Source organism: Schistocerca cancellata, chromosome 4 (genome assembly GCF_023864275.1).
Source record: "Schistocerca cancellata isolate TAMUIC-IGC-003103 chromosome 4, iqSchCanc2.1, whole genome shotgun sequence".
In the NCBI taxonomy this organism is placed as follows: domain Eukaryota; kingdom Metazoa; phylum Arthropoda; class Insecta; order Orthoptera; family Acrididae; genus Schistocerca; species Schistocerca cancellata.
Genome location: NC_064629.1, coordinates 179,859,072 through 179,876,276, shown reverse-complemented (window position 1 = coordinate 179,876,276; position 17,205 = coordinate 179,859,072). Strand labels below are relative to the sequence as shown.

The 17,205-nt window shown below is 43.6% G+C and overlaps 1 protein-coding gene across 1 annotated transcript in view; it reads right to left on the bottom strand.

Moving 5' to 3' along the window:
- LOC126184569 (uncharacterized) overlaps positions 1-17,205 on the bottom strand; it is a 296,048-nt gene that overhangs the window by 16,877 nt on the left and 261,966 nt on the right. Inside the window, exon 4 of the mRNA XM_049926997.1 lies at positions 10,690-10,822. Coding sequence (XP_049782954.1) covers positions 10,690-10,822 — 133 coding nt within the window. The remainder of the gene's footprint in view (positions 1-10,689; positions 10,823-17,205) is intronic.

Here is a 17,205-nt window from a genome sequence, read left to right as displayed (position 1 = left end):
GAGCACTATGGGACTTGACTTCTACGGTCATCAGTCCCCCAGAACTTAGAACTACTTAAACCTAACTAACCTAAGGACATCACACACATCCATGCCCGAGGTAGGATTCGAACCTGCGACCGTAGCGGTCGCGCGGTTCCAGACTGAAGCGCCTAGAACCGCTCGGCCACACCGGCCGGCTGACGTGCTACAGACGCGAAATTTAACCGACAGGAAGAAGATCCTGTGATATACAAATGATTAGCTTTTCAGAGCATTCACATAAGGTTGGTGCCGGTGGCGACACCTACAACGTACTGACATGAGGAAAATGATTCAAATGGCTCTGAGCACTATGCGACTTAACTTCTGAGGTCATCAGTCGTCTAGAACTTAGAACTGATTAAACCTAACTAACCTAAGGACATCACACATATCCACGCCCGAGGCAGGATTCGAACCTGCGACCGTAGCGGTCGCTCGGCTGCAGACTGTAGCGCCTAGAACCGCACGGCCAATCTGACATGAGGAAAGTTTCCAACCGATTTCTCATACACTGACAGCAGTCGACCGGCGTTGCCTGGTGAAACGTTATTGTGATGCCTCGTGTAAGGAGGAGAAATGCGTACCATCACTTTTCCGACTTCGATAAAGGTCGGATTGTAGTCTATCGCGATTGCGGTTTATCGTATCACGACATTACTGCTCGCGCTGGTCGAGATCCAATGACTGTTAGCAGAGTATGGAATCGGTGGTTTCAGGAGGGTAATATGGAACGCCGTGCTGGATCCCAACGGCCTCGTATCTTATCCGCATGGCTGTAACGGATCGTGCAGCCACGTCTGGATCCCTGAGTCAACAGATGGGGACGTTTGCAAGACAACAACCATCTGACGAACAGTTCGACGACGTCTGCAACAACAGGGACAATCAGCTCGGAGACCATTGCTGCGGTTACCCTTGACGCTGCATCACAGACAGGAGCGCCTGCGATGGTGTACTCAACGACGAACCTGGGTGCACGAATGGGGATGAATTCAGGTTCTGTTTACATGATGGTCGCATCCGTGTTTGTCGACATCGCGGTGAACGTACTTTAGAAGCGTGTATTTGTGATCGCCATACTAGCGTATCTACCGGCGTGATGGTATGGGGTTTCATTGGTTACACGTCTCCGTCACCTCTTGTTCGCATTGACGGCACTTTGAACAGTGGACGTTAAATTTCAGATGTGTTACGACCCGTGGCTCTGCCCTTCATTCGATACCTGCGATACCCTACATGTCAGCAGGATAATGCACGACCGCATGTTGCAGGTCCTGTACGGGCCTTTCTGGATACAGAAAATGTTCGACTGCTGCCCTGGCCAGCACATTCTCCACATCTCTCACCAACTGAAAACGTCTGGTCAATGGTGACCGAGTAACTGTCTCGCCGCAATACGCCATTCACTACTCTTGATGAACTGTGGTATCGTGTTGAAGCTGCATGGGAAGCTGTACCTGTACACGCCATCCAAGCTCTGTTTGACTCAATGCCCAGGCGCATCACGGCCGTTATTACAGGCAGAGATGGTTGTTCTGGGTACTGATTTCTCAGGATCTCTGCACCCAAATAGCGTGAAAATGTAATCACATGTCAGTTCTGGTATAATATATTTGTCCAGTGACTACCCGTTTATCACCTGCATTTCTTCTTGGTGTAGCAATTTTAACGGCGATAGTGTACATAGTAAGAGGAAAAGGAATGAATTGCTCTTCATAGATCTAGAAAAGCCTTTTCTCAAGTAAAATAAGACAAGATAACATAAATCCTCAAACTGAAGAAGATGAACTGAAAGGACAGGAAATTAAATAAAGAGTCATATCAAGGGCAGAAAGCAACCACGAGGCTCAGTCTGTCATGGTATGACAGACTGGCTTGGAATCCGAAGAGGAGTAAGATAGTGTTGTTGTCTTTCACCATCTCTGTGTACCATATACAAGGTGAACATTTTAAAACCGACAAAGTGGAGGGACTGATTCCTGACGCGAAATGGAGGAAAAAAGTCCTATGAACATGTGTCCGGATATGCATTGTTTCCAGGCACATGGCGCTGACAAACGGCAGTTCCTCTGACCACGTAGTATGTGTTACTTGTGTGTTGTACGCTGTGCGATTGATGCAGCGTACTGTAAGTTGCAGAATGGTGAGGTATTCATGTTGGGAACAAGCCGAGATTTTTTTTGTGTAAGGCCGAGCAGATGGAAACGGTCGAGAGGCAGCACGGCGCTAACAAAATAATCATATCACACTACATTACAAGCCCTTTTTGGACGTTTGTGTGATGGTTCAGATGGCTCTGAGCACTATGGGACTTAACATCTGAGGTCATCAGTCCCCTAGAACTTGGAACTGCTTATACCTAACTAACTGCTTAAACCTAACTAACCTGCCCTGCCCGAGGCAGGATTCGAACCTGCGACCGTGGCAGTCGTGCGTTTCCGGACTGAAGCCCCTAGAACCGCTCGGCCACAGCGGCCGGCGTATGTGTGATCATGGGTTCTTTCAGACAGACGAACGTGCAGGAGACGGCGGACTGTGCGTTCACCAGATTTGGAGTGGCTGGTTCTACAGAATGTTGAGACGAACCCTAGTACAAGTCCAGGCAAGTGGCCCGCCAATGTGGTGTAGGCCAAAGCACGATTATGTGTGTCCGTCATGACCACCGCTACTATCCCTACCACCTGCAGTCCCATGGATGCAACTTTGAACATCTGTTGTGACGTGAATGCTATGCAGCTATGTACGAGAAACTGGCGTTACTTCTCGACGTAATCGCTCTGCAGACGTACACATTTTTCACAACGCTGACGCCATGGTTCCATGGCTGCGGCGAAGGCTTCTTTAGGAGTCTGTTTTGACCACTGGAAAATCGCTGAGGCACTAGCAGCACGGCTGGTGAATGTGCGTCCACGGAGAGTGTCTTTCATTGTTGGAAAAAGCCAAAAGTCACTAGGAGCCAGGTCAGGTGAGTAGGGAGCATGAGGAATCACTTCAAAGTTGTTATCACGAAGAAACTGTTGCGTAACGATAGCTCGATGTGCGGGTGCGTTGTCTTGGTGAAACAGCACACGCGCAGCCCTTCCCGGACGTTTTTGTTGCAGTGCAGGAAGGAATTTATTCTTCAAAACATTTTCGTAGGATGCACCTGTTACCGTAGTGCCCTTTGGAACGCAATGGGTAAGGATTACGCCCTCGCTGTCCCAGAACCTGGACACCATCATTTTTTCAGCACTGGCGGGTACCCGAAATTTTTTTGGTGGCGGTGAATCTGTGTGCTTCCATTGAGCTGACTGGCGCTTTGTTTCTGGATTGACAAATGGCATCCACGTCTCATCCATTGTCACAACCGACGAAAAGAAAGTCCCATTCGTGCTGTTGTGGCGCGTCAACATTGCTTGGCAACATGCCACACAGGCAGCCGTGTGGTCGTCCGTCAGCATTCGTGGCACCCACCTGGATGACACTTTTCGCATTTTAAGGTCGTCATGCAGGATTGTGTGCACAGAACCCACAGAAATGCCAACTCTGGAGGCGATCTGTTCAACAGTCATTCGGCGATCCCCCACAACAATTCTCTCCACCTTCTCGATCATGTCGTCAGACCGGCTTGTGCGAGCCTGAGGTTGTTTCGGTTTGTTGTCACACGATGTTCTGCCTTCATTAAACTGTCGCACCCACGAACGCACTTTCGACACATCCGTAAGTCCATCACCTCATGTCTCCTTCAACTGTCGATGAATTTCAATTGGTTTCACACCATGCAAATTCAGAAAACGAATGATTGCACGCTGTTCAAGTAATGAAAACGTCGCCATTTTAAGTATTTAAAACAGTTCTCATTCTCGCCGCTGGCGGTAAAATTCCATCTGCTGTACGGTGCTGCCATCTCTGGGACGTATTGACAATGAACGCAGCCTCATTTTAAAACAATGCGCATGTTTCTATCTCTTTCCAGTCTGGAGAAAAAAAATCGGAGGCCTTAGAAGTTGAATGCATCTCGTACTTTGTTGCCGTTGCACACACACACCGCCCATTTCTGGATATATATACGTTGGACCCTTTTGCCTCTATTTCCAGTCAGGAATTTGTCCCTGCAGTCTGTCAGTTTGATTAATATTCACCCTTTATCTGGAACGCTCGATATTAAAAACGCCAGAAGTAGGGATGAATAAGCATACAATGCAGGAAGATTAAATGCGTTCAATTAACTGACGACATGATGCTGCTTTGAGATAAAATAATATCTCTCCAAAGAACATTATCCAGTTATCAAGAAAGATAACAACAGTACAGAATGAAAATCAAAGCAATGATAAATAAGACGATGACAGTACGTGACAAAGAAGATACGAAACTGGAAACAACTGAAGATCAAATTGAACATATCGCGCCGGCCGTTGTGGCCGAGCGGTTGTAGGCGCTTCAGTGTAAAACCGCGCGACCGCTACGGTAGCAGGTTCGAATCCTGCCACCGGCATGGATGTGTGTGATGTCCTTAGGTTAGTTAGGTTTAAGTAGTTCTATGTTTAGGGGACTGATGACCTCAGCTCAGAGCCATTATTGAACAGGCCACACAGTACAGATATTGGATTAGAGCATAATTTCGTAGTGTTTTTCCTTAAGCGTAATAAACACAACAGATACACATAACAGAGACTTTAATCATAAATAATAGACTACTGGCCATTAAAATTGCTACAACAAGAAGAAATGCAGACGATAAACGGGTATTCATTGGATAAATATATTATACTAGAAATGACATGTGATTACATTTTCACGCAATTTGAGTGCATAGGTCCTGAGAAATCGGTACCTAGAATAACCACCGCTAGCCGTATTAACAGCCTTGATACGCCTGGGCATTGAGTCAAACAGAGCTCGGAGGGCGTGTACAGGTATAGCTTCCCATGCAGCTTCAACACGATATCACAGTTCATCAAGAGCAGTTACTGGCGTATTGTGACGAGCCAGTTGCTAGGCCACCATTGACCAGACGTTTTCAATTGGTGAGAGATCTGGAGAATGTGCTGGCCAGGGCAGCAGTCGAACATTTTCTGTATCCAGAAAGGGCCGTACAGGACTTGCAACATGCGGTCGTGCATTATCCTGTTGAAATGTAGGGTTTAGCCGGGATCGAATGAAAGGTAGAGCCACGGGTCGTAACACATCTGAAACGTAACGTCCACTGTTCAAAGTGCCGTCAATGCGAACAAGAGGTGACCGAGACGTGTAACCAATTTCACCCCATACCATCACTCCGGGTGATACGCCAGTATGGCGATGACGAAAACACGCTTCCCACCGCGATGTGGCCAAACATGGATGCGACCATCATGAGGATGTAAACAGAACCTGGATTCATCCGAAAAAATGACGTTTTGCCGTTCGTGCACCCACGTTCGTCGTTGAGTACACCATCGCAGGCGCTCCTGTCTGTGACGCAGCGTCAAGGGTAACCGCAGCCATGGTCTCCAAGCTGATAGTCCATGCTGCTGCACACGTCGTCGAACTGTTGGTGCAGATGGTTGTTGTCTTGCAAACGTCCCCATGTGTTGACTCAGGGATCGGGACGTGGCTGCACTATCCGTTACAGCCATGCGGGTAAGAGGCTGTCATCTCGACTGCTAGTGATACGAGGCCGCTGGGATCCAGCACGGCGTTCCGTATTACCCTCCCGAACCCACCGATTCCATATTCTGCTGGATCTCGACCAATCGGAGCAGCAATGTCACGATACGATAAATCGCAATCGCGATAGGCTACAATCCGACCTTTATCAAAGTCGGAAACGTGATGGTACGCATTTCTCCTCCTTACACGAGGCATCACAACAACGTTTCACCAGGCAACGCCTATCAACTGCTGTTTGTGTATGAGAAATCGGTTGGAAACTTTCCTCATGTCAGCACGTTGTAGGTGTCGCCACCGGCGCCAACCTTGTGTGAATGGTCTAAAAAGCTAATCATTTGCATAACACATCATCTTCTTCCTGTCGGTTAAATTTCGCGTCTGTAGCACGTCATCTTCGTGGTGTAGCAATTTTAATGACCAATAGTATACATTTCCGTGACGGTAGAAATAACGTAATTTTGAGGCGAAGAACCTGTAGAGCCGTGTTCTGAGCGCATTTCCATTCAGAAAGCAAGTTTCTTGAAGGTTGTTCGCTAAAGAGCGGGAAAGGTGAAAATCTGAGGGCACAATATCAGGTGAATGAGGTGGGTGCGGAATGAATTCCCAACCCATGTTCTGTGTAGTGTTTTTGGCAGTCCTGCAGAATGCGGGTAGGCGTTATCGTTGAGTTGCGTCACTTCACCCAGGCTTTCTGGTCGCTGTTCCTGGACTGCGTCTGCAAGAAGTCTCAGTTGTTGACAATAAAAGACAGCAGTGATGGTTACAGCACAGGGAATATATTCGTTCTACACCACACCGTCGCTGCTCCACCAGATGCGTAATATTATCTTTTGTGAATGAGCGCACGTCGTTGTACGGGGAGTTCTATATCTACATCTACATTCATACTCCGCAATCAACCATACTGTGCGTGGCGGAGGGCACCTCGTACCACAACTAGCATCTTCTCTCGCTGTTCCACTCCCAAACAGAACGAGGGGAAAATGACTGCCTATTTGCCTCTGTACGAGCCCTAATCTCTCTTATCTTATCTTTGTGGTCTTTCCGCGAAATATAAGTTGGCGGCAGTAAAACTGTACTGCAGTCAGCCTCAAATGCTGGTTCTCTAAATTTCCTCAGTAGCGATTCACGAAAAGAACGCCTCCTTTCCTTCAGAGACTCCCACCCGAGTTCCTGAAGCATTTCCGCAACACTCGCGTGATGATCAAACCTACCAGTAACAAATCTAGCAGCCCGCCTCTGAATTGCTTCTATGTCTTCCCTCAATTCGACCTGATAGGGATCCCAAACGCTCGGGCAGTACTCAAGAATAGGTCGTATTAGTGTTTTATAAGCGGTCTCCTTTACAGATGAACCACATCTTCCCAAAATTCTACCAATGAACCAAAGACGACTATCCGCCTTCCCCACAACTGCCATTACATGCTTGTCCCACTTCATATCGCTCTGCAATGTTACGCCCAAATATTTAATCGACGTGACTGTGTCAAGCGCTGCACTACTAATGGAGTATTCAAACATTAGGGGATTCTCTTTCCTATTAATCTACATTAATTTACATTTATCTATATTTAGAGTTAGCTGCCATTCTTTACACCAATCACAAATCCTGTCCAAGTCATCTTGTATCCTCCTACAGTCACTCAATGACGACACCTTCCCATACACCACAGCATCATCAGCAAACAGCCGCACATTGCTATTCACCCTATCCAGAAGATCATTTATGTAGATAGAAAACAACATCAGTCCTACCACACTTCCCTGGGGCACTCCAGACGATACCCTCACCTCCAATGAACACCATCGAGGACAACGTACTGGGTTCTATTACTTGCTGCTGCTCTCCTTGGGCTGAACTCTTTCTTTCCTTATGTTAGCTTCCAACATCATTTCTCGTTACCAGTAACGTTACAGTATACGATTCGTCAATGTTACTTACGATCCAATTAAGCGGAAATTCACATATGACCATCTGCTGATTTTTGTGATTTTGCCTTAAGGCATGCGGTAGCCACACACCTAATTTTTCAACATTCCCCATTGCCTGCAAATGTCACACGATCGTGGAATGATTACAGTTCATCACATTTGCAAGTTCTCGAGCACACTTACGTGGATCATTGTGGATTAATGCGTTTAAACGATCTTCGTAAAATCCCAAAGGTCTTCTTGAACGTGGAGAGTCACTAATGTCAAAACGACCCTTCTTAAAACGACAAAAAGCATTTTTTTGCTGTTCTTTGCCCAGTGGCTTCATCCCCATGTTGTTGTTGTTGTTGTGATCGTCAGTCCTGAGACCGGTGTGATGCAGCTCTCCATTCTACTCTATCCTGTGCAAGCTGCTTCATCTCCCAGTACTTACTGCAGCCTGCATCCTTCTGAATCTGCTTAGTGTATTCATCTCTTGGTCTCCCTCTATGATTTTTACCCTCCTCGCTGCCCTCCAATACTAAATTGGTGATCCCTTGATGCCTCAGAACATGTCCTACCAACCGATCCCTTCTTCTAGTCAAGTTGTGCTACAAACTCCTTTTCTCCCCAGTTCTATTCAATACCTCCTCATTAGTTTAGTGATCATTATCCTCATACCTGTCGAAAATGTTTCTGGCTGCCTCTGCTGCTGTCACCTCTCTATTGAACTCAAACAGAAAAATATGTCAGAAATGTTCTGATTTTTCATCTTGGCACTCCATTTCCTAGCGTCCACAGCTCCACTCACTATCTCCAAATGAGAAAATGAGAACATGTAAACTCAAATATAAACAGTGAACTACAAATAAAAAAATGACATTCGATAAATAAAGCCATATCAAACTGGACAGCAACAAGCAAAACACCTAATATTTGGGCAGCATGCTAACTGATAACTGGACGAGTGAAAAAGAAATAAGATCAAGAACTGCAAAGGCAGAGCTAGCTGTCCAGAAAAAGAAACGGTTATTATGCAGCAAAATGGTATTTTAGTAGAGGAAAAGCTAGGTTAAGCGCTTCGTATGGAAGCTGTGAAAGCTGGACATTGAAGAAGAGAGACAGAGAAAAACTGAATTGTTCGAGATGTGGGTTTGTTGGAGAATGGAGGAAATAAACCGGGTGGATAAAGCGAAATAATGGAAAGGGTAAAGGAACAAAGAACTCTCGTAAACCTGGGCACAAAAAGGAAAGCAAATTGGAGCGGACATACAGGGCGAGGAAAAGAATTTCTAATAACAACTATCGAAGGTAAAAACAGGAAAGAGAAGATTAAAAGTGCTGCATGAAGTGAAAACAGGCAGATAACGAAGCAGTTGGCCGATGAAATCACTAAAGACCAAGAACTCTCATGGATATGACGGGGTATGTAGCAGAATACTGAAGTATTGTTCTATATATGTTAGCCCAGTACTTAGCCAAACCTGTAACTTTTCCTTTAGGAGTGGTCGGTTTCCTGACCGATTAAAGTACTCGGTAGTGAAGCCACTTTATAAAAAAATAAGACAGGGATAATGTTGACAATTATAGACCTATTTCTATGCCATCGGTGTTTGCTAGAGTTATCGAGAGGGTTGTATATACAAGGTTACTGGAGCATTTAAATTCACATAATTTGCTGTCAAATGTTCAGTTTGGTTTTAAAAATGGTTTAACAACTGAAAATGCTATATTCTCCTTTCTCTGTGAGGTTTTGGACGGATTAAATAAAAGGTTGCGAACGCTAGGTGTTTTCTTTGGTTTAAAGAAGGTTTTTGACTGTGTTGACCACAAAATATTACTGCAGAAGTTGGACCATTATGGAGTAAGGGGAATAGCTTACAATTGGTTCGCCTCTTACTTTAAGAACAGAAAGCAGAAGGTAATTCTCCGCAATATTGAGAGTGGTAGTGATGTTCAGTCCCAATGGGGCACTGTTAAGTGGGGCGTTCCCCAAGGGTCAGTGCTGGGGCCACTGCTGTTTCTTATTTATATAAATCATATGCCTTCTAGTATTACAGGTGATTCAAAAATATTTCTGTTTGCTGATGACACCAGCTTGGTAGTGAAGAATCTTGTGTGTAATATAGAAACAGTATTAAATAATGTAGTTCATGAAATAAGTTCGTGGCGTGTGGAAAATTATTTGATGCTAAATCACAGTAAGACTCAGTTTTTACAGTTTCTAACCCACAATTCAAAAAGAACCGATATTTTGATCAGACAGAATGGGCATATTATAAGCGAGACGGAACAGTTCAAGTTCCTAGGCGTTCGGATAGATAGTAAGCTGTTGTGGAAAGCCCATGTTCAGGATCTTGTTCAGAAACTAAATGCTGCTTTATTTACCATTAGAACAGTATCTGAAATAAGTGACAGTTCAACACGAAAAGTAGACTACTTTGCATATTTTCATACGCTTATGTCATATGGTATTATTTTTTGGGGTAATTCTTCTGATTCAAAAAGGGTATTTTTGGCTCAAAAACGGGCTGTTCGAGTTATGTGTGGTGTAAGTTCGAGAAACTCTTGTCGACCCCTATTCAATAGTCTGGGAGTTCTGACATTGCCCTCACAGTATTTATTTTCTTTAATGTCGTTTGTTGTTAGCAATATTAGCTTATTCCCAAGAGTTAGCAGCTTTCACTCAGTTAATACTAGGCAGAAATCAAACCTGCATGTGGAATGCACTTCCTTGACTCTTGTGCAGAAAGGAGTGCAGTATTCTGCTGTATCCATTTTCAATAAGCTACCACAAGAACTCAAAAATCTTAGCAGTAGCCCAAACACTTTTAAGTCTAAACTGAAGAGTTTCCTCATGGCTCACTCCTTCTATTCTGTCGAGGAGCTCCTGGAAGAGCTGAAAAATTAAGCAAATTCCCGTGTTGCATTGTTGATTTTCTTTATTTAAACTTACAAATTGTCGCCTGAATATGTTTCTTATATTTCATTTTATCTGTTTCTGCTATCGTGTTATATTTCATGTATTGACTCGTTCCATGACCAAGCAGACTTCTCCTTAATTTGGTCCCACGGAACAATAAATAAATAAATAAAAATAAATAAATCTCGATGTCTTACGGGCTGACGGACGGGTCCCCTGGAAGGCTGCGGGAAGTCGACGAGTGGCGGTTGCGTGGGTGCCGGGTTCCTGAAGACGGGCGTGCTGGGCGACGGCCGAAACGACGGTCTGGCCACCACGTCGGCCGCCGGCCTGCCGAAAAGTCACACCAAGTCACGTGACTACATGACAGGAAATCGCAACAAACACAGCTCTTGACATGTCTAAATCTACGCGTATAATGTAGTGCGGACTGGTGGGAACTTCGTGTGCCTGTCGCCTTCCCCAATCGCGAAAATAAAAGACAAAAGAAGAAGAAAAAAACCACTCTTTCTGAACTTGCGTTTGAGCACAAATATTTTCGACACGGTCGTTTTGTATTATAAACTACTCAAAACAAAGTTTACAGCTCATTACTCTACCATGTAGTGAGCAAGATGTATGAGACAGGCGAAACACCCTCAGACTTCAAGAAGAATGTAATAATTCCAATCCCAAAGAAAGCAGCTGTTGACAGATGTGAAAATTAGCGAACTATCAGTTTCATAAGCCACGGCTGCAAAATACTAACACGAATTCTTTACAGTCGAATGGAAAAACTGGTAGAAGCCGATCTTGGGGAAGATCAGTTTGGATTCCGTAGAAATGTTGGGACACGCGAGGCAAAACTAACCCTACGACTTATCTTAGAAAATAGATTAAGGAAAGGCAAACCTATGTTTCTAGCATTTGTAGACTTAGAAAAAGCTTTCGACAATGTTGACTGGAATACTCTCTTTCAAATTTGAAGGTGGCTGGGGTAAAATACAGGGAGAGAAAGGCTATTTACAATTTTTACAGAAACCAGATGGCAGTTATAAGAGTCGAGGGGCATGGAAGGGAAGCAGTGGTTGGGAAGGGAGTGAGACAGGGTTGTAGCCTATCCCCGATGTTATTCAATCTGTATATTGAGCAAGCAGTAAAGGAAACACAAGAAAAATTCTGAGTAGGAATTAAAATCCATGGAGAAGAAATATAAACTTTGAGGTTCGCCGATGACATTGTAATTCTGTCAGGGACAGCAAAGGACCTGGAAGAGCAGCTGAACGGAGTGGACAGGGTCTTGAAAGGAGGATATAAGATGAACATCAACAAAAGCAAAACGAGGATAATGGAACGTAGTCGATTTAAATCGGATGTTGCTGCGGGAGTTAGATTAGGAAATGAGATGCTTAAAGTAGTAAATGAGTTTTGCTATTTGGGGAGCAAAATAACTGATGATGGTCGAAGTAGAGAGGATGCACAGTGTAGACTGGCAATGGCAAGGAAAGCGTTTCTGAAGAAGAGAAATTTGTTAACATCGAGTATAGATTTAAGTGTCAGGAAGTCGTTACTGAAAGTATTTGTATGGAGTGTAGCCATGTATGGAAGTGAAACGTGGACGATAAATAGTTTAGACAAGAAGAGAATATAAGCTTTCGAAATGTGGTGCTACAGAAGAATGCTGAAGATTAGATGGGTAGATCACACAACTAATGAGGAGGTACTGAATAGAACTGGAGAGAAGAGAAATTTGTTGCACAACTTGATTAGAAGAAGGGATCGGTTGGTAGGGCATATTCTGAGGCATCAAGGGATCACCAATTTAGTATTGGAGGGCAGCGTGGAGGGTAAAAATCGTAGAGGGAGACCAAGAGATGAATACACTAAACAGTTTCAGAAGGATGTAGGTGCAGAAGGTACTGGGAGATGAAGAAACTTGCACAGGATAGAGTAGCGTGGAGAGCTGCATCAAACCAGTCTCTGGACTGAAGACCACAACAACAACAACTTCCTTATTTACAGTCAGAGACCTCATTCCTAATATTCTGCCGACTAGGGAAAATTACTACCTACAGATGTGCTGGCCGTGTAGTGGAGGTAAAATTGTACCTGAATTCCCAGTGTAACTCAGAAGAGCGTGCTATGAAATGGGTCGTCTGAGAGTATGCTCCAAAGTGTAATTTGTTGTTTAGATTGAGCGCAGTCTGTCGCTATACGACAAGAAGTATCGGCAGCACAGGGTCACGCCATATTGATGCACACAGTGGTTACCCCTTTCAAAGATTCAACTACTACGTGGTTTACATCACGAACTGATGAGCGCTTGCTACAAATTATCACTGGTATACGGCCTGAGGAGAGTGAAACACATTCATGCGCTGACATTTTGGAGGTTAGTGTCCACTCAATCAGTTAGGACTCTAGCTGTCCATTGTAAATAACAGTTCAAACACCTTGAGGTTGAAGCTCTTCTTTAGGTGTTTGCTTGCAAACAGACTTATTTTTGGGGAGGGTCCGCGTTTAGAAAACACCATTTTTCATTTTCCTTTTATTTCTCTACCTAAAGAGCGCTATTAGATAACACCAACCCATAAATACCATAAAGTCCCCACCTCGCTCCACACACACACACACACACACACACACACACACACACACACACACACACACACATGACCTTCCACATAGAATTAGTGAATGTTAGACATAACCATCTATATCTACATCCATACTCCACAAGCCACCTGACGGTGCGTGGCGGAGGGCACCTTCAGTACCGCTATCGGTTCTCCCTTCTACTCCAGTCTCGTATTGTTCGTGGAAAGAAAGATTGTCAATATGCCTCTGCACGGGCTCTAATCTCTCTGATTTTATCCTCATGGTCTCTTCGCGAGATATACATAGGAGGGAGCAATATACTGCTTGACTCCTAGGTGAAGCTATGTCCTTGAAACTTCAACAAAAGCTCGTACCGAGCTACTGAGCGTCTCTTTTGCAGAGTCTTCCACTGGAGTTTATCTATGATCTCCGTAACGCTTTCGCGATTACTGAATGATCCTATAACGAAGCGCGCTGCTCTCCGTTGGATCTTCTCTATCTCTTCTATCAACCCTATCTGGTACGGATCCCACACCGGTGAGCAGTATTGAAGCAGTGGGCGAACAAGTGTACTGTAACCTACTTCCTTTGTTTTCGGACTGCATTTCCTTAGGATTCTTCCAATGAATCTCAGTCTGGAATCTGCTTTACCGACGATTAATTTTATATGGTCATTGCATTTTAAATCACTTCTAATGCCTACTCCCTGCTTCCAGTTGCTGACCTGCTATATTGTAGCTAAATGATAAAGGATCTTTCTTTCTATGTATTCGCAGCACATTACACTTGTCTACATTGAGATTCAATTGCCATTCCCTGCACCATGCGTCAATTCGTTGGAGATGTTCCTGCATTTCAGTACAATTGTCCATTGTTAACATAACATTACAATTCGTAAAATATCGAAGTAAGTACCTGTTCTAAATTATGTTCTATATGGTTGCAGATGACAGACTGTGAAAGAAAACAAATGCAATAAAAAACATGAAATCCAGGACAACCACAGCACGTGGTAACAAGGTATTATACAAAACTCCGCCTCTTTTCCAAATTTACAAATGCTGTATTAAAATTTCAAATTGATATGTTACAAGTAGTAAAGAGCAGTTTTCTTGATTTATAGAAAGATAATAAAAACCCAATTATGATGCTGAAACTTCAGTGAAAAAGTCTGAGAAATAAAGGAAAAGATAAAAATTGTGTTTTGCTCAAGGCGGACCCTCTCCAAAAACAAATCTATAGTTCAAACATCTCAGTTTTTTGGTGCATGAAGAAAAGGGAACGAGAACACCGAGAATGGTATCTGTATCATAGTGTCGGGTTCTCTTCACTGATTTAGGATTTATGCGTCTCTGGGTCCAGTCAGACACAACCGCGCTTCTTGAGTACATAGTCCCACGGCCTCAGAATGTCACGTTCTGAACCAGTACCATGACGCCTCTGATCACTATCGAGGTGTAACTTGAGTGATACAGAGAAGCGACCTTTCACGCCATTTTGACCCACCTTAAAATCTAGAATTCAGCAAATGGCTTATCTTTCGAGCCAACAGTGCATCAGCACACTGTCTGTCTCTCCTGAACAGCTTCCTATTGCACTAAAGAGTCAAACAATTGGAATGACCAGCATCAAAATGTTGGGACTAACTCAAACTTGCAGAAACCCTCCTGACTCACTGAGAAGAATGCCGGACATCTGCCACGCCGGACGTTTGCCACGCCGGACATTTGCCACGCTGGACATTTGCCACACTTGCCTCTTCGCCAGGTAGCTTGAGTAGCGATCCCTCAGGTAGGGGACGCCCTTCCTCGTACTACTTCTGTCCGCTTTCAAACCGCCGTCTCCATATCTTACTCGATACAACCAGTACGTAAGGGACCTTCTTCTTCCACATCTTGGCCAAATACAGAGCTTCTTTTCCGAAATCGAAATATTTATAATTTTTGGGAAACTAAAGCAATACTAACGATTATGTCAGTATGTAATTAGTTCTGCCAAGTATAAATATAGATCCATCTGTCTGTACGGTGGCTTCCTTTCATGCTTACTGATTGCGATAGAAACAGTCCATCGCCATGGGAGGAACAAGAAGGGAACGATGTAAAGAGAATGCGAATGTACGCTAATCATTTGTTTTTGATCACTGCATTTGTGCCTACTTTAATTTCTACAACTGCATGTCCAAAAGACAATAAGGAAAGAAGAAATGGATATGTGCATAATCCATATTAATTTACTCTCTAAAATCCGATATCTCTTGTGGTGAAACTTTAGTTAATAAAGTGTAGCGGGACAATGTTCAAAACATGACTGAAAGTACGTTCATAAACAGAGGTAAGAATATCTATGATTGACATGTCATCTAAAGTCGACGTACAATTTTAAAATGTTAGAAATAAAGAAATGAAGTAATACAGAATGCTATGCTTGTAACGTACGTTGTTGTTCTACATTGTTTAGCTCTGGTATTTACAGGGTAACAGAGAAAGCATCCTAGGTTTCGGAGGGAAAAGCCGTAATTGTAATGATCTGCACTACAACAGAAACAAGAAGCACAACTAAAGAAAAAATAATGTAATGTGTGTTCCAGCTCACAAGCGACATTGAAGCAGGTAGTTCCTGTGACTTAGTATGGACAGAGGTTATATTCGGCAACTGTGTAAGTAGGCTGTTTATGTTTTCTTTATGTAAGTAGGCTGTTTAGGTTCTTATATTGGTAACGCAGCCGCCACGTAGCGCTCTCTGTACGAAAATCACTGGCTGTGCTGTGTGCAGTATGTGGCTAGTTTGCATTGTTGTCTGCCATTGTAGCGTTGGGCAGCGGCAGCTGGATGTAAACAGCGCGTAGCATTGCGCAGTTGGAGGTGAGCCGCCAGCAGTGGTGGATGTGGGGAGAGAGATGGCGGAGTTTTGATAATTTGTAATACTGGATGTCAATTATGAATATTAAGGTAAATACATTGTTTGTTCTCTATTAAAATCTTTCTTTTGCTAACTATCCCTATCAGTAGTTAGTGCCTTCTGTAGTTTGAATCTTTTATTTAGCTGGCAGTAGTGGCGCTCGCTGTATTCCAGTAGTTCCAGTAACGAAGATTTTTGTGAGGTAAGTTATTTGTGAAAGGTATAGTTTAATGTTAGTCAGGGCCATTCTTTTGTAGGGATTTTTGAAAGTCAGATTGCGTTGCGCTAAAAATATTGTGTGTCAGTTTAAGCACAGTCGTGTATAAATTGTTCTAAGGGGACGTTTCAACTGGAATAAATTAATTACTGGCTCCTTTTACCGACCCCCCCGCCCCCCGGTCTCAGATGAAACAGTTGCTGAATATTTCAAAGAAAACTCGAATCTCATCGCAAATAGGTACCCTACTCAAACAATTATATTTGGCAGTGACTTCAATCTAACATCCGTATGTTGACAAAAATACATTTTCAGACCCTACTGTAGACAGAAAACAACTTCTGTAATTGTTCTAAATGCTTTTTTTAAAAATTATTTTGAACAATTAGTTCACGGGGCCATTCAAATTGTAAATGGCTACGAAAACACACTTGGCCTCTTAGCCACAAATAATCCTGAACATCACGACGGATACAGGGATTAGTGAACACACAGGCGTAGCGAAGCTCAATTCCGTAACAAAGAAATTCACTAAAACTAAACGCGAAATATATTTATTTGTAAAAGCAACTAAAAATTCGGTTGACGTCTTTCTAAGAGACAGTCTCCAATCCTTCCAAACTATGTAAGTGAAGACCATATGTGGCTTAAGTTGAAAGAAATAGTATCAACAGCATTCGAGATATTCATACCAAATAAATTAATTAGATACGGAACTTATCCCCCATGGTACACAGAACACGACACAAAGCTGCTGCAGGAACAGCGAAAACGGCTCGTATAATTTACACGAAAGCAAAATCTCCAAGATTGGCGAAGTTTTACTGAGGCTCAAAATTTGGTGCGGATTTCAATGCGAGATGCATTTAATAGTTTCCACAACGAAACTCTCTAGAAATGTGGCGGAAAATCCATAGAGATTCTGGTCCTATGTTAAGTAAACCAGCGGAAAGGCTCAGTAAGTACCTTTACTGTGGGTCGGGAGGCGGGTGAGGAGGAGGAGGAGGAAGAGGAGGAG